Raw genomic sequence first — 16,960 nt, forward strand, 5'->3', positions numbered from 1 at the left:
ACTATAATGAAGTCCGCGTGATACACGTGCGCAGGATAGTATACAATTGAGTCTCGAGAATGTAGATGTATGGATACGATAGGATATCCGGATAGAAAGAACTAAAGTAGATAGAGGAGTTTCAATCATTTGGAAGCAGATTTTAGGATAGGTCAATATATTATCAGTCTTAAATCGTCGTTAACTATAAGCAGGGAATAGGACTATAAGTTGCCATAGTATAGATACCTCAAACACAGTAGAAATAATGTCTCAACACTCTTCTAGAGTCCAAGCTAGACTGCTATACCGCTTGTTTCCTCGCTACCTAAATTTTTAGTAGTCAACAATATAAAGTATATTCAGCTCAAAGCCAATTTATTAAAAAGAAAAAAGAGTCAGTCATATATTACTATAGTTGCTGATCAGGGTGGAAGTAGCAGTGACTAACCAATTCTGATATAGCCTCCTAGAACCCTACACAACTCCGTGCAAAATGCAAATAACGCGTACTGATATGCATATCATCACTTCTATTAACTAATCCATCTAATCATCATGATATCTAAACTAGTACTATGTCCCTGGTGCGTATATACTCAAGCGATCTATATCTAACAGCATGAAAGAATGATATCTTATCTTAGCTGCACCGCATCAGTTCTTGTTGGCTCCCTCGTGGACCGCAGTCAGTCCATCTTGAGCAACCTCCTTAACTGAAACATTTCCACCCAGGATGTTCTTGGTGGTAGCGAGAATCGACTCCCAGCTCTCAAATAGCGTGAACGGAATCTTCTCGCGCTCGCAGAATGTCACCAAATCTGAAAAAGAGTCAGTAACTACATAATGCAAACTTCAATGTCAGATCTTGGTAAACGCACCCTTGCCCTTTTTGGCAAACAGAAGATCAGTCTCTGCAGCGGCTGACAAATCGGACACGCCATCTCCTGCGTACAACAAGGTCGGGCGCACACCGTCCGGCAGTGCGGCATAGGGCTTGATTTCCAGGGACTTGTCGTGGCCGAAGTGGCTAGCAGTATGACGTCAGTTCTGGCCCAGCGACCGGTTCCAAGAAGATCTTCCTTACCTATCGTCATGGTACTTGATCTGCCAGCCACCCTCGGAGTTGATGTCCTTGCCATCACGGCTCTCAACCTGGTTGGCAACGATGTAGAGGTGGTCGTCCGGCTCGCCGCCCAAAAGCGTCTCGAAGAGGGCGCTGATGACTGGAATCATGCCGGAAGACAACACCACGATCGGGACGTTGTTCTCCTTGGACCATTTGTAGAATTCCACAAAGTAGGGATCCAGCTTCATGTTCTTCTTGAGGTACTCGATGCACTCGTTGTATGGGGTCTTGATGCTGTCCAACATGTCGCGAAAAGCGTCACTTCGCAGTAGAGGTTAGCAAGGTGTCTACATATGCTGTCTGTACTCACATACCGGAAGCTCATGGTGCCCTCAAGGACGGCCTCATTGCCTTGACGGCGCTTTGCGCGCCCGTAGCCAAGGTTATCGATCTTGGGACCAAGTGTCAGTAACATGCAGGTTTAGTGGTGGTGCTTGTAGGTTGGAAAGGGTAGATACCATAGCATCATTGCCTGCATAGAGTACTTAGCTAGTGGACATGCTGTGCGAACTTCGTCTGTACCTACTGTCTTCGAGGGTGATCGTTCCATCAAAATCGGTGAAGAATATGAGCTTGGGGTTCGTTTTCATGTACGGTAGCGTGGTAACAGTCATAATGAAGGCCTGGTCGCTTTGATTTCGCGGCGATGGTTCTGCAGTATCTGTGTTAGACTCAGCGTTGGTTGACATATATAGGGACAGATTAGAGGGCGCCTTCTGTTGCGCAAGTTTGGGTGATGCTCAAAAGTAAACGACGGCAATAACTCCGTCCCTGGGAAATGGAACAGGGGAAACAAACCTAAATCAAGGACGGCAGAGGATGGGAATAAACCTGTCGGATGTTCGGGTAACAAAAGGAAGGAGAAAGATGTGAACTTAAGGGAGAGAAAGAGAGAGAGATGGAGCGATTCTAAGTAGAGAGAAGCAAAGAGAGAAAAGAAGAAGAACCCCGCGGTGAGAAAGCAGAGAGACTAGACTCGATCAAGTGCAAAGGAGGGACAATCACCACCAGCGATGGACCCATGCGGAGTTCCCCATAATTTCCAGCGCGACACTAAAAGCTGGAATTGTCCTCTTTTCGGTGGAGCCAGTCTTATTTCCCTTGTCTAAATGCTAATTTTCTGACCATTCTGGGTCTAGCCGAACCGAGTATCTTCCCGGCGAGTCTCCAATTCAAAGTCCCGAATTTTTGATGCTCGATCTTTCGGCGCCGATACTTTCTCGGACACTTGATTGAGGGCATCACTCCCTCTGAATCATCACACGCCATGGCTCGTCTACTGCAATCATTGCGTCGAGCCCTAGGCTTAACATCTTCCACTCCTGTCCCTCGCTATGCCCGCTCAATCGACACCAATTTCTCCGTCTTTCGGGGTATGTCACACCTTTTATTCGACTGAACGCCGTTCGCTCGTTCACAGTTTGCGCGCCATCCCACACTAACAGATTAAATCCACCACTTAGAGGGAGATAGAGTTGTGGTTCATGGCAAGTCGCCGCTACTAAGCAAACCTTTGCGGAAGGGTCATAAATCCGACACTCGTCGCGGACAATTGGAGCACGACAACATCATCGGCCGGAGAGTACGGGATCTGGTGCAGGCGCGGAAAGGTCAGTATCTTCCTCATTCCAGTATTAACCTAGCCGGGCGCATTCTAATAATCTCCATTGAATACAGGCCCTGAATACCGACTCTCCCTCCCTACCCTCGAAGAATATGTTGCCATGACCCCCCGTCTAGTCACGCCGGTACGAATCTAACTACACCGTCGTCAACGAATACCACGACCACCCCCAATTCCTCATTAACGCATGCCATTAGATCTATTCAGCAGACGCCAACCTCATCGTTTCCCTCCTCGACATCCACATCGCACCCCCAGCCGAAGGAACATACACACCGCCCCTTGAAATCCTCGAATCCGGCACCGGCCACGGCTCCCTGACCCTACACCTAGCGCGCGCCATCCAAGGCGCCAACTTTACTCCTCCACCCCTCCCCCCAAGCTCGCAAGTCACATACCTACCCACCAAACCCGGCGAGGTTCCGACCCGCAAGTTACAGCCGCCCGCAGATGGCGCTTCAGAAACGACCGTGGACCCCGACCAGGAGAACTGGGACGCCTGGCGCTCCCAACGCAAAGCAATCATCCACAGCGTCGACGTGACGCCCAAATCCTCCGTCCACGCCGAAGGCATCGTCCGCGGTTTCCGTCGCGGCATCTACGCAGGCAATGTGGACTTCTACGCCGGGCACGTAGAGGACTGGATCGCAGAGCAGAAGAGACAACGCGCACCGACAGGCCTCCTTTCCTCGCTCAAGAAAGATGAGGTTGAGCCGTTCCTCTCCTACGCGATCCTGGATATGCCCTCCGCGCATCTACGGATTCCCCACGTCGCCTCCATCCTGAAGCGGGACGGCATTCTAGCTGTTTTCATGCCGAGCGTGACGCAGATCGGCGACTGTGTGGAGCTCATTCGTCGACAGAGACTACCATTCGTCCAGGATAAGGTTGTCGAGCTCGGAAACGGGATCAGCAGTGGTCGGCTATGGGATATCCGGCACGCGGTGAAGAAGTCCCGGGATAATGTGTCGGTGGCTTCCTCCACCGAGGAGGGTTCCGGTTCAGAGGAGTCCGTCGAGACGGGTGCCGTTGAGACTGAGTCTGCAGATGTTGCTGAAGAGAAGACGCCCAAGGAGGAAGACAGTGTGCTTGTGTGCAGGCCAAAGGTTGGCGCGCGGATTGTGGGCGGTGGCTTTGTTGGAATCTGGAGAAAGATAGAGGAGGATGCGCGGAGGAGCTAAGTGAGCTGAGCTGAGCTGAGCTTCAAACTATTCCCCGCTTTATATGCCTACCTACCTACAGTATTCTTGGATACCCATTTGTACCAACATGCATACCATAGAAGAAAGACCTACCTCATGTACTATTACTCAAATATCAATTATGTCCTATGACCATCCTCGCATACGTTGAATTCAGACAATGCACTCCATTATCCAAAAGAGCATACACGTATGCACTCACCGAACTACAATCTACAACCTTAATGAATAGATAGAGAAAAGCCCCAAAAGTAAGAGACCTAATCAAAGGAAAAATAACAAAATAAATAAGAACAGGCTTATTCAAATACACTAATAGCAAACGCACTACCCCCATTCCCGATTCCCCATACTAAACAACAGCCTAAGTCAAATCAACCACCCACTCTCCCTTTCTACATCAAAGAAGGTAAAAGAGAAAGATCAACGACCAACAAGCTCAGCTATAAACGTCAAGCGAATCCCAAACCAACGAAGCCCAAACCAACAGGCACGTACGTGAAAAGAAAACCGCCGACCAACCAGTAGTAGAAGTAGTAGTCGCCTAAGGATACAACGAGCACATACATACACCACACACAGAGAAGAGGTACAGATGAGACCGATTCGCCCGCCTAAGTGCAAAATATTGAGATGAGATGAAGAAAGGTTAAGAAAGGAGAGAGAGAGAATCCGTTCGTGAGATTCAATCTACAACAAATGGAGAAAAGCATGTTGGAAAGTGAAGAGATAAAAATATCGTCGTTAAGAAGAAGAAAAGGCATAATCAGATCCTAACACATACCAAAGCTGGGAGGAGGAACGACGTAGTAGTAGTAGAAAGAGAGCGTGAGAGAGTGTGAGTGTGTGTTGCGTGAGATAAAGCAAAGCTGCTGCGCCGATGTGACTGACTACTTTCCAAAGATGATGCATGGATACGCAGAGTTCCATTTGAACGAAAGTCCGCTGGGCGACAGCAGTAAGCAGGAAGTAAACTCACAAGAATGGAAGGAAGAAAAGAAGAAAAGAAACAAAATGCAACAAGAGCATGATAGCGTAAGAAGAAAGAAAAGGAGTAAAAAGAGTTAACACCACAGACACGCGAAAGGCCCCCAAAGATTCCGAGATAACAAGATGAACCGGCTACACAAACACCAGTCTCGTAAGATTCAACATGCACCGTCCCTTCAATTCCGTTGCGGCCCAAAATCCGCTTCCACAACCTTTCCCTTTTTCCCTTTAACTGTAAACTCCGCAAATAATGCGACATGATCACTTGGAAAATGAAAATTGGGGAACCCGGGCACCTTCTGCAGATAGTCCTTGTCCACCTCCCCAAGTAACGCCGAGACATGAAGTGTGTTGGAAGTATACCAAATATAGTCAAGAATATCCTTGAAGTCCGGAGTATAGTTCGTGAAGCTCAGCTCGCCAATCGAGTTGTACGCCGACTTCAGCTTGAACGGGTGCGTCATACCGACCCGACTAAGGTTGCCGTAGAGCCTCTTCTCCAGGTCCGGATGGGACTCCGTGAGCCGGCCGTGTGCGACCAAGTTGTACGCTGCCGACCCAGGCGCCGAGTTGAAATCACCGCACATGAATAGCGGGATCTGATCACCACTGGCATACTCCATAGACGGTGCAGGCTCAGGTGGAGGAGTTTCCGATTCACCTTCTGCTTCCGAGAAGCGGAATGCAGTCTTGTCAGTACACGGTGGGAATTTCGCGTACTTCTCGGAGAGCTTAGTGATCTCCTCCATCAAAATGGCGGTCTGAATCAACTTCACGTCCTTGAAAGCAGGGTCCCAGTAGAGATGCGCGTTCACGACGATGAAGCGGGAGCCTGTCAGCCGGTTCTCCAGGAAGATGACTACCGCAATGTGATCCTTCTGCCAGAGTCTGTTGTAAATGTCATCTTGACCCTTGGCATCCGGTCGCCGCACTGCTGTTTGACCGAAGTTGATCATCTGCTTATCGAGAAGGATGAACTTGCTTCCCTTGAAGAAGGTGGCACAGCCATCGACCGACTTCGCTTCCTCCTCTTGCATACCCATAGCTCTACCTCTAGGCCAGTATACACCCTTGTAATCGTTATAAGCCAGCTGCTCCCGGAAAAATCCATTGTAACTGCCTTGGTCGATTTCCTGCAGACAGATAATGTCCGAGTCGTGAGACCTCAGCTCGCTCAGGATAAGCTCGCGTCTGAATTCCCAAGAAAGGACACGGGACGGGGTATAACCGAAGTGACTCGGGGTTGCGGAAGAGTCGCAGAGGGCGTTGTGGGAAAGGACGGTAATCTTCTCGATGGAAGTGTTGGAGGAGCTAGAGGTCTCATCCAGGATGATCCAATCTCTATCCGGGGGAGGAAGATGCACTTTTAGGAAACGAAGTTAGTATGAGGTGCATGGTGAGAGCTTTGAGTCGTGAGCACAAACCTGGCATTTCTTCCCTCAGATACCGGACTAGGGCCTTGGTTCCTTCCTTGATGATCTGAGACTTCAAAATATCATTCAGAGGGTTCCCTTCAATTCCCAACATCTCTAATCTATAAAGATAACCCATCTCGAACGGAAGCGTGCGAATGTTGTTATCAAACAGGAGGAGCTGCTTCAAGCTTGTGAGCATACCGATCTCTTCGGGGAGCTCCGAAATATCATTGCTCGACAGATCCAAGTGGGTGAGCTTCCGCAGTTGGCCAATCGCCGGAGGGAGCGTCTTCAACTTGTTGTGATTGAGGTACAATTTCTCGAGGAAAGTATAGTGAAACAAAGATGTCGCAAGCGCGCGGAGACCCTGTCCGCCGAAATCAAGAGCATGCCAGCCTTGCCGAGGAGCAGGCTTGGACTTCACCAGGCCATTGCGATCGCCGCTCCCATTCTCTTGTTGCTCAGGCTGACTGGGCGCAATCTGGATACCCTTGGTTTGCTGTGCGACGGTGCGGGCGTAATAATGCGGGGAGCTTGCCTGCCGTGACTCCGCAGCCAGCTGAAGTTGCTGCTGCCAATGTTCGTTCATGGTCTCGTCAATATCTTCGTCCACGTTAACATGAGCGCCATTCTGGAGGGGGCCGGGAGTGAAGTGCGGAGTGGCGGCAGCCAATGCCCCACTGGAGAAGTTGTGCTGGTGATTGATGCTATGAGAAGCTTGGTTGTGATGGGCATGGTGATGGGCTTGCTGTGCGGGGTGGGGGTGATGGCTCTGCGATTGGAACTTGGGGATCTGCATGCCAAATCGCTGGTGGGCCTGGCCGCCATTCATCATGACATGCTGCCCTTGGTGGGTTTGTGTATACATCGTGAAGGGGTTCAAGGCAGCAGCTTGGTTGATCGGAGGTGAACGTGAGGGAGAAGGAGTGTCGTGACTAAATTTTAGTCTTCCAGTGGGGGAGTTTGTCCCGTTGCGTACGAGATGACGTTGGTGAGAGTGCTGTTGCGTTTGTGTTTGGAAGAAGAACTGCCCGGCCCCAGGCTGCTGGAACCTGTAGGTACCATCTGCCATTTAACGTGGCAGACGAGACCGTAGGTCGATCGGTTGAATGTTCCTAGGGTAGGTTGAGGCTGGCAGGGTTGGGCTCGGGGAGGCGGCGGTGGCAGGAGAGAGAGGAGTCGGGGATCGAATGCGTTCTCTCCTTCTCTTCAACATGGGGTCCTGAAGCGGAACCACCCCAATCTAAGGATAGGCTGGAATCACAACCGCAGCAATTTAGCCAATGCTGGTTGCACACGGTTTCGAGATGCAGTCCTGGGGAGATGGAGATCGGGAAAGCGATCGAGGGTTGAACGATACGGCGGGCGTCGGGCGACCGAGACACAAGAGGACGGACGACGAAAGTCTGTTGAGAATCCTGGGAACAAGGTCAGGTTGGACTCTCAGAGACAAACTCGCTGGAGGAGAGTGAACAATGCGCACTTGAAAATAGGTCTGAAGACGTAGCAAAGGCGCCGGCAGCTTGTTGGGATGAGACACAGTCGCCTTGACGCTGCGAAGTGGTTTGCATCGAAGGCGGGAGGTCGCCGGTGTCACGTGATGTCACATCCGGCGGGCGTGATTCGCCGCCAATGGCAAAGCCAAGACCAGCCTTGACAAGCACACCTCCAGACTTGGGTCTTCTTCCCTGAACAAGGATATCTCCCAGCGAGCAGGGGATGTTCTGAAGTCAATAGACAACGTCTGTACAGATTATCTGTCTTTTTCTCACCAAGTGAGCATCGCTACCCTATTAACCTCCCCCAGGAGAACGGCAACCGGACAAGATCTCAGCATCGGTCCTTCACTGCCCCATATTCCCAATTATTGAGGGGACTAGGCGATCCGCGGGGGTCACTGCACAAGTAAGGAGGCATTCAGCAGTCAACAGCCCACACGCATTCAGAAGTATCGAAGATATGCTACATCTTGCTTTTTGCATGAAGCATATCCGACTAAGACAGCGTCTACATTTTCTTCAATATCACAATTGTCACTACTATATCACCCTACAATGACTTCCACAGTCCATGGAGGGACTTGCCACACTATCTTATCTATATTAAACTGGCCATATCGCCTGTGCCAACACGCTCCCGTGACCCTATGACGGAGCCCATATCAAGACCACACATTCCTTGCACTGACACCACAGTGGCTCACTCGCTCGGTTGCTTCCGATAGGCAATGCAAGAAATATTTAGGAGGGCTATAGGTTACTATTATGCTATATAGCACCCCTTTATTGCTTTCGGTCACTGACCACTTGGCACTATCTAACTAATCGAGCAAGGTCCCAACTAACTCTGGACACATTTCAGCTAATTGTTGGGTGAGCGCAAAAGGGGCCCATGTTTCCAGAACGGTCTGAAGCGTTCTTCTCAGTTCTTTGTAAAACCGAAACCCCTGGTAGACGAGCACCCATCCCCTTGCAACCCAATATGATGCCAAATGCATGCGTCTCACGTGAAAAATACGAGGTTGTGGGATACTTAAGGTGTCTTGGTGGGTAATGATCCTCGTATAAGCCCCCAGCCAAGCAGTGTCTCAGCAACCCCAGGACGTGCTCTGAGCATTATCCATCTGGACTACCTAAAAAAAATCCAAATGTTGCCTAATTTCTGCGAATAAACACTCATCGTCGAAAAACGGGTAGATATGTGTCACTGGAAGTTAAATTCATACACAAATTGCCACTTGTACAATTTGTACCCCATTTGTAGTAGCCAGTCATCAAGGCTACAGCAAACCCCCTTTCTGGGGACAAAGCAGGATTTCCAAGTGAACTCAAAAAAAATAATATACCGCATTCGAACTGCCACCAGCTTCGACTGTTATGCAGCAAGCCCTGTCTGTCAAAAATAATGACAAGCAGTAACCGTTAGCAAACCAAACCCCCTCCTTGCTGGAACCCCAGGTGCAGCAGGAATGCATAGAAACATGCCAGCCACACATACATACACCTGCCACATACCTGCACGCCGGACTCGTTCTCCGAGGTCAATGAATGCCTATGGCATCTATTTGCGACAGATGATGAAATACTCATCCCTTGCAATGTTTCAGTTGGTTCCGAATTTCGATATGTAAAGCCCTTGAGCATAATAATGATGATAGAGAACCCCCGGCGCAGTAGATCGATCTCCGTAATAGTCTCAATCAATTAAGCAGTTATCGATCAAGAATAAGTAGAATCGTTAGTAAGATTTCGAGGATTAACCTGTCCATTCATCATTGCTTGGCCTCCGTATGCCAAGGACTGAACTCTACTTGTACACATTTACTCGATACTTCTACTAAGGTTGCTAAGAGCAAAGCAGCTTGGCTTGCGATCAACATTAGCTCCGGAGATCATGAAGACTAGTATCTGTAGAGAGTTGACGCTGATTTGATATACATTAGTAGTAGTCTCGTTCAGCCTAGTATACTAGTTAGTATAATCGTGTTCGAGTTTATCTAGTCTAGTTGCACTGCCATTCTAGTTAACATCAGATCGTCACCCTTGGTCATGGGATCATGTGAGGGTCTCACAAGAGTAGCAGTCAATGGTTGTCTGGATGACATAGTTAATCGGTAGAACTGATTTTCTTACAAAGGGATCAAAGGGGTAAAACTACGTATGTAGTTAGGGTGAGTAGGGTGATTGTAACATAACCAAGACGCTGGGTAACTATGTCCAAAGTATAAGTGCAGTGTGTGAAACAGCATGCACGAGGATGAAACTGTTACACATTAGGTTTTCCGGCAGTAGTACAACAGTCTGTACGAATACCGAAGCATGTGTACAACTCAAGGCAGCAGGGAACAGACTTCAAGAGATCTAATCACATCATCAATGCTGACAGCTGGAGGCAGTTTGGTTTCAACCCCACCAGCATTCCAAACCAGCACTCATTATCAGAAACCTCCGACTGGCGGAATAAGAACCGATGTTACAGAATCTGACACCTTAATAGCTTCAAATATGACAATCCATAAGCTGACAGCATCACCACAACGACATGGAAAGAAACCTGTAACAGTTCATCGACAAAAGGGGAAAGAAAAGGGGGTGACGGGGGTGTGTGGAGGAGAAGAGATTGGCGCCTAGAAAGAAGAAAACCACCAGAAGGACTACGGAATAAGCCCAGACAGACTTGAGCTCGGAAAGAATGCCCAAATAGTCAATTAGTAGTGGAATGGATAGTGGTTAAAAGAGCAATCTCTGACAGGGCAACAAGTGACCCGTGCAAGCACGTGTCTTTTCAGGTTGAAAAGTGGCCCCGGCATGCATAATCATCCTGGGTGGGCGGCGGAGCGTTGCGGCCGGCGTGGGCCAAAATCCAACCAACAACAATTGGATTATTATTTGTTTTTTCCATTGTAACTAAGCAGTAAGTACTAGTAGTGGTTACTAAATAATTATCTGTCCTTGGGCTTCTGGTTGGTGGTTCATGTATGTAATTTTCCCCCTTCAAATGTCTGTCAGGTGGAAAAAGAAAGGATTATTCCAGCCGACTGATACTTGCTTGGTTGGGGGAATTGATCCTGGTAGGATGGAACAGGATCTGGCCTTCGTTAACAAATTTGTTACGATGCACTTTACCCGTTTGTTATTCTTCTTCCGAGATCCATCGGAATAGAGTAGTTAGGGTTGGTCAGGATGGAAAGTCAACAAGTGAGTGGTCGCGTCGGCAGCGCCATCGTTACTACAAATCACTGCTAGGATTCTTCAGTCCCACACGGCTACCCAAATTTGTTCGTTAATATTGTTGAAATTATCAAGTCGCTAACGCCAAAACAATCATGATGTCAAGGAGTCAGTCGCTAATAGCCTAAAAGAGAGCCTGAGACTAGGCTAGACGGGTCTTAGAATCTTTCTGTCTCCCTAAGGGGAAAAAAAAAAAGAAAAAGATGTAACTATTTCTTTTTGGTTAATAATTCGATATTTTAATATCTGATTTGACTTTTCTTGATCAACAACTGCTTCCTTCTCCGCCCCTTAGTCTAACGGACGGATTCCGTCAGAAAGGCAATTTTTCTGCCTTGTGTCATCAGGAGACGTGAGGTGACCCATCTAGGAAGCTCAGCAAGTCAGCAGCATCTGCCGCGGTTCTTCCAGTTCCGTGGGATGTCGGCATGTCCGGGCAGGGCTCTATGTGGGCTGGCCTGTGGATTCGGGCGTCAGAACTTGAGTGGGTGACCCGTGAACTTGGGTAAGGGATGAAGCAGGGTACTTCGCAGTGGACGTGCCCAGTTTCATCATTACTCCGGCTATCGTTATCAGTCCTTCTTTTTTGTTAGCAGCTCAATCGGCCAGATTTGGGATTGCAACAAGAACCACGGATGGCACTTTCTCCGCTGTAACCTTGATTCTTGTTTGGACCATTGAACTTATTCAGTTCCAGACAAGGGGCCCAGTTTTGGGCGGTTCCCAGATAGCCGAGACCACTCGAAACGGATCTGGAATACGGATTCAGCTCACCTTCACCCGGTAGCCTCTGCGCATGTACGGATTCTGATTCTGCATAAGAGAGATCAGATGGCACCGGGCGGAACAGTGAACGCAAATAATCGAACCAATAACCCGTAGCTCGGGCTGTTGATCTTGGATGCAGCTGCAGGAGAAAACAACAGTCATTGGTATCAGATCAGCAGGGCTTATGCGGGCGGGTTGGTTAGTATTTGTGTTTGGTTTGAGGAGGAGCATACTTGTAGTGGTGGTGGGAGCTTTTCCGCCACCACCAAGCGGGCGCATTCGTTCAGCTCCATCGTCCGGAGTCTTTCGGCAGATACCTTTTGTACCAGGCGCCGATTTTGAGTAGTGAAAAATCAACTTAGAAAAGTAAATAAAAGTGACAGATTAAGTTATGTATAGTATCTACGGAGCGAATCCACCCAAAACGAGGATGTGAAATCGCTCAGTTCGGGGAGGTCGCCGTCCGGAATCCCGCCAGAAGATTAGTGGCAGAAAGTAGTAAAAGGCAGTCGCAGTCATAGTGGAGTGGCCCTAAGGGGGGTTCATTTAATCGAGCCGGGGCGATTTCGTTTTCGGTCACGATGTGGTTTTTGCCCCCCCTCCATCGTCCTCTCCCTCTCTCCTCATTATTATTCCTCATTCCTCCTCTTCCTCTTCTTCCTCCTCTTCTTCTCCCCGTTCTCGCTTCCCATGGGTCGAGGCCGCCTGGAACTGTATCCGGACTGCCTCACTTTCGCTTCCCTCCTCCTCCTCCCCGCCCCCTCCGACTAGCGTTTGTTTCACTTCGCCTCCCACGCTCTTTCCCTTCCACATTACATTACCATGTCCATATTAATCGCGTCTCTGCCCCGTCCGTGATCGATCTGCGTCGCCATTGTCGTATGCAAGCATGCAAATCGTTGTTGCTAGCTGTACCAGATCGATGACAACCCAATCTTCGCTGCCAAAATGGATATGATGTCAAACGGGCCTGCGACTTTTGCGCCTGCCGCAACTTCAGGCTCCGATCTCCATTCGACTACCAGTTCGACCGGCCCAACCCTCGCTGCGACATCTACCTCTTCTTTAACCTCCCTCAATGACTACTCCAACTTTCCCCTGATCCGCCAGGGCGATCGCACATATCTTAGAGACCCTGAAAATAACTACCCTCTCCCCTGCGATCTTCAGGAGATCCATCGTCAGACCCTGCGCTCGCTCATGCTCATGCGCGTGTTCGGGGGTCCATTCTGCAACCCCCACCTCGCCGACCGACCCCCAAAGCGGGTTCTGGAAATCGCATGTGGTTCAGGCCTCTGGTCCAGTATGAGCCATGAATATTTCACTCGACGCGGCCACCGCAACGTGTCTTTCCACGGTATCGACATCGTCTCCGTCGCCCCCGATCTGCGCAAGAAAGGTGTCCATTGGCAATTTCGAAGGCACGACCTTCGGAAGCCCCGCCTGCCTTTCCCCGACGATTATTTCGACTTTGTCTTCATTAAGGACGCAGGAATGTGTCCAGCTAGTCCGGCGCTGCAAGCGTCCGGGTTAAGCGAGCCACTGAGGGTGCTCAAATCCGGCGGAATTCTGGAGATTTGGGACTCTGACTGGGTCTTTCGATCTTTGCTTCCCAATCCTGCACCCGCGCGCAAATTGGCGTCAAGGGAACAAGAGACGGCCGATGCGACCGCGACCTACACCTTTTCTTCCGCAACTCCCTTCACACGTGTTCAGAACAAGTTTCTCCAGGACTATAACTCCTGGGTCGAAAAGGCCTTCGACCGACGCAAATTGACAGCCTTGCCGTGTGCGACAATTGGTTTGTCTTTTAACTCAGAAGTCGACGTACTAGAGAACGTTGATAGTCGCCGCATCGCTATCCCGCTGGGCGAACTACGGTGGGAACGTGAAGGTCATGGGAAGGATCCGGTCGGCGCGTCACGCAGACAGTTGACCGCAGATCAATTGTCCATCCGGCGCACGGCCCTTTTGACCGTAGTTCAGATGATTGAGGGCATGGAGCATATCCTCATGGAAGCTAGTGGTAAGACCAGAGATGAATGGGACAGGTGGTGGGCTGCCATGATTGCCGATCTGTTCCAGAAGGGAAGCCTCGCGAATGGGGAGTGCTTGGAAGTAAGCGCTTGGTGGGGACGAAAGAAATGAATCGTCTTCCAGCGAAGAGGATACAAGCTCAATTGCCGGTATTCTGGCGAACGCGGGAAAGAAAAAAAAAAAAAAAGACACGGAAAGCGTCGTGACCATTGGTCTCTCTCATATTGGTGATACCCCACTTTTTTCTCCTTTCAGTTTTCGCATATATATATTCCTTGGTGTAATATTCTTGAGAACGTGTTATTAAGGCTCCATGGTATTTTGAACGGCCGGGATCATTTAATTTTCATAGCGCTGTTTCAAGGTGCGATATCGCTTCAGATAGTACCTGGGCACTTTTGGTCAGCATTGGTGCTGACATTGTCGAGCCTGATTTATCTCGATAATTATGAGACGATGAATATTCGGATGGACATGGTTGATAGGCAGAATTAAATATAGATGTACTAGTACTTGGACTTTCACATGCATCACCGTTTGTAGATAAGGAATTGCACGCAGTCTGGCGCCGACGTGATTTCGGTAAGGGAGGGGCACAAGGTAACTCACAATGCTTCGATTTCTGTAGAATAGAACCAATTATCAGCTTAGTTTCAATATCCTGGCAAACAATATAAACATGTGTCAAACGTACCCTTTTTGACAAATTCCGCTCTAGCAATCCCTTTTCGGATCTGCTCCTCATTATCCAGATGCGCTTGGCTGGAAAATGCTTTATGTAACCTGTTCCGATAATATTCGTAGCCTAGGGGATAATTGCGACCAAGGAAGAGCAGCTCTACCGATGGCGTGGAATCAGCTTGCTGGCTGCGAGAAATTCGACAATGGGGAGAAATGACTGGAAGATGGTAGCATGCGTGAAGTCGGGGTGATGCACATACCCTTGTATATATGTATGACCTGCGCGCGAAGTTCTGGATTCGTCATATTGAATGGGGTTGCCAGTCAATGGAATAGGGGGGCCAGGACTCTCCGAAGGAGGTGGGAATGTGGAGGAGGAAGAAGTTGTTTGTCTCTCAGCTCTAGGAAGAAGTTAGCCGGAACACAAGTAACTACCGGTGACGTCGCACGGGCGGAATCCTTACTTGTTGCCTCGGAGGGGTAACCGTCCAGTAAGCACTTATTATACTAGCTGTTGTATAGGTCGGGGATTTATGATGCTAAGAAGGATTGGATGAATGACTTTCTTTGAATAATACTCAAGAGTGACGAAGTATCTTTCGAAACCTTGGTGATTATTGGTATTTGATGATCGTAATGGGTGGAGATATATCCGAGTGTCTTAAGTACTAGGTTACCCCGAGAAGTTTCTTGAAATAATGACGTTAGATTTGCGCAGTGTTTAGTATAATACATCTAAATCGACTGCACTGGTTAGTTATGCTGGTCAATAGGAGGATGCATGAAATACTGAAACACATCTATCCAATTGTGAATCACATAGGTTGCTGAGCGATCGCCTTGGTTGATATTCAGGATGTATATATACTACTTACTAGCCTCAATCAATCCATGACCCGAAGCTGGAACAGCTACTAGTAGCATGATGGTATTCAGTAACGCCTGAATATTGTAAATAAGTACTAAGCATTGTATACAGACCATCACAAATCAAGTATCGGATCTTATAATAGGGCTTATTGTAGAAAGCAAGCACCGGCCATGTCAGCTTGCGGAGAGAGGGAAACAATGCGCGGGGCTAGCCGAAGCTCCAACCGCCCGGACAACTAGCCGAAGTGAGGGAAGCTCCTCGGCTGGAAACAGCGACATCCTGACAATTGACAATAACTAGCTTCGCCTATACTTCCAATTCATAATAATGTCGCTTCAAAGACTCGGAAGGCGACCCCTGGCTGGATTTGCCGCTCAATCTTCACCACTTACCACCCGACTCTTCTCTGTCTCGACCGCATTCCGAAATGCCCCCGTTTCCGCCCCCAGAACAACGCCAAAGAAGCCTCACACCATTGATCCACGATGGCTGACCATGACCAAGCGAAGAATCGGCAGATGCATGATGTTCGGATTAAAGTCCCCACAGATTCAAGAAGCCGGGGAGATCCTACAGCAGATTGCAAGGGATTGGCGAGAATTGATCGCTGGCAGCGAAGGCTATTTGACAGATGAGACACGAAGGGGGCTATTCCAACAGAGCGTTGCGTGGGGAGAGATGGTATGATATATAGTCACCTGGTGCATGGCAGCTTACATATGGCATGATGCATAGATGCTAATGTAGGCGCTTGCATCGAACAGGACAGCATGGTAAGCCAGGAACTTCTTTCAAGTAACAAGTGATGTCGACTAACTCGTGAGTCTAGGGTGTGTATATTTCTTTCGAAAGCAACATTGGGTCAGTGGATTACAGCAAGGGGTCTAACATCATGAGCGTCTGATTAGGACATGTGAACAACGTCACATACCCCCGATATGCAGAGACGGCGCGCGTGTACTATACCCGCAACTTTGCCATGCATATAGACCCGGCCCATAAGACAGAGTGGTTGAATCTTGTCAGCTCAAAGGGCATCGGACTCATTCTTCGAAGTATCAAGATTGACTACAAATTTGTACGGTCTTCTCAGCTGAGATATAGGACTGATCGCTAATACTTCGTCTCTCTTTGCAGCCCATGACCTACCCCGATAAAGTTACGGTATATCATAAGCTGGTTCACGACCCGACATCCCCTGATGCACCTCGTCATGGGTTCTATCTCCATGCGATGATAGTCTCCGAGGCTCGCCAACGGCCCGCTGCCCGCGTTTCCGAGGACCTGGTCATTTATGACTACAAGGCAATCAAGAAGGCGGAGCTTCCGCCGTTTATCATGGAACAGTTCAAATCCACCTGGGATCTTCAAGAGAAAGCTAAGAGATACTGGCAGGAGCGCATCCTTGATATAGAAACGAGGGTCCGCACATTGGAAACAGAGAGCTGGGACCGGGAAGATGCGGTCGAGGATACCGGATCTGCGAAGCAGTGATGGAGCAGGCTGATTTCCCGCTTTCGGGCAACTTTGCAGA

At 49.0% G+C, this 16,960-nt stretch overlaps 8 protein-coding genes across 8 annotated transcripts; 3 read left to right on the top strand and 5 right to left on the bottom strand.

The window, feature by feature from the left end:
- Positions 1-636: 636 nt before the first annotated feature.
- Positions 637-1,722, bottom strand: AtWU_05636 (putative Phosphoserine phosphatase; the record flags this gene model as incomplete). The annotated part of the gene is made up of 6 exons (XM_035500746.1): positions 637-800; positions 861-1,009; positions 1,067-1,369; positions 1,423-1,499; positions 1,567-1,580; positions 1,635-1,722. 6 exons carry the CDS (start codon positions 1,720-1,722, stop codon positions 637-639), a joined length of 795 nt encoding a protein of 264 aa, XP_035356639.1.
- Positions 1,723-2,375: 653 nt separating this feature from the next.
- On the top strand, positions 2,376-3,913 carry AtWU_05637 (tRNA (adenine-N(1)-)-methyltransferase; the record flags this gene model as incomplete). The annotated part of the gene is made up of 4 exons (XM_035500747.1): positions 2,376-2,481; positions 2,572-2,718; positions 2,786-2,856; positions 2,930-3,913. The coding sequence occupies 4 exons, from the start codon at positions 2,376-2,378 to the stop codon at positions 3,911-3,913; spliced, it is 1,308 nt and encodes a 435-aa protein (XP_035356640.1).
- Positions 3,914-5,100: 1,187 nt separating this feature from the next.
- AtWU_05638 (CCR4-Not complex 3'-5'-exoribonuclease subunit Ccr4) lies at positions 5,101-7,207 on the bottom strand (the record flags this gene model as incomplete). Its single annotated transcript, XM_035500748.1, has 2 exons — positions 5,101-6,287; positions 6,349-7,207. 2 exons carry the CDS (start codon positions 7,205-7,207, stop codon positions 5,101-5,103), a joined length of 2,046 nt encoding a protein of 681 aa, XP_035356641.1.
- Positions 7,208-7,599: 392 nt separating this feature from the next.
- AtWU_05639 (uncharacterized protein) lies at positions 7,600-7,910 on the bottom strand (the record flags this gene model as incomplete). Its single annotated transcript, XM_035500749.1, has 2 exons — positions 7,600-7,757; positions 7,823-7,910. The coding sequence occupies 2 exons, from the start codon at positions 7,908-7,910 to the stop codon at positions 7,600-7,602; spliced, it is 246 nt and encodes an 81-aa protein (XP_035356642.1).
- Positions 7,911-11,412: 3,502 nt separating this feature from the next.
- On the bottom strand, positions 11,413-12,130 carry AtWU_05640 (uncharacterized protein; the record flags this gene model as incomplete). The annotated part of the gene is made up of 4 exons (XM_035500750.1): positions 11,413-11,527; positions 11,596-11,647; positions 11,844-11,976; positions 12,071-12,130. The coding sequence occupies 4 exons, from the start codon at positions 12,128-12,130 to the stop codon at positions 11,413-11,415; spliced, it is 360 nt and encodes a 119-aa protein (XP_035356643.1).
- A 655-nt stretch (positions 12,131-12,785) lies between these two features.
- On the top strand, positions 12,786-13,985 carry AtWU_05641 (class I SAM-dependent methyltransferase; the record flags this gene model as incomplete). Its single annotated transcript, XM_035500751.1, has 1 exon — positions 12,786-13,985. The coding sequence occupies one exon, from the start codon at positions 12,786-12,788 to the stop codon at positions 13,983-13,985; it is 1,200 nt and encodes a 399-aa protein (XP_035356644.1).
- Positions 13,986-14,213: 228 nt separating this feature from the next.
- On the bottom strand, positions 14,214-14,861 carry AtWU_05642 (electron transfer flavoprotein regulatory factor 1; the record flags this gene model as incomplete). The annotated part of the gene is made up of 4 exons (XM_035500752.1): positions 14,214-14,262; positions 14,484-14,496; positions 14,569-14,772; positions 14,816-14,861. The coding sequence occupies 4 exons, from the start codon at positions 14,859-14,861 to the stop codon at positions 14,214-14,216; spliced, it is 312 nt and encodes a 103-aa protein (XP_035356645.1).
- Positions 14,862-15,753: 892 nt separating this feature from the next.
- Positions 15,754-16,920, top strand: AtWU_05643 (thioesterase family protein; the record flags this gene model as incomplete). Its single annotated transcript, XM_035500753.1, has 5 exons — positions 15,754-16,107; positions 16,174-16,199; positions 16,256-16,287; positions 16,335-16,504; positions 16,564-16,920. 5 exons carry the CDS (start codon positions 15,754-15,756, stop codon positions 16,918-16,920), a joined length of 939 nt encoding a protein of 312 aa, XP_035356646.1.
- Between the last annotated feature and the right edge of the window lie 40 nt (positions 16,921-16,960).

This window comes from Aspergillus tubingensis (assembly GCF_013340325.1).
Source record: "Aspergillus tubingensis WU-2223L DNA, scaffold_7, whole genome shotgun sequence".
NCBI lineage: Eukaryota > Fungi > Ascomycota > Eurotiomycetes > Eurotiales > Aspergillaceae > Aspergillus > Aspergillus tubingensis.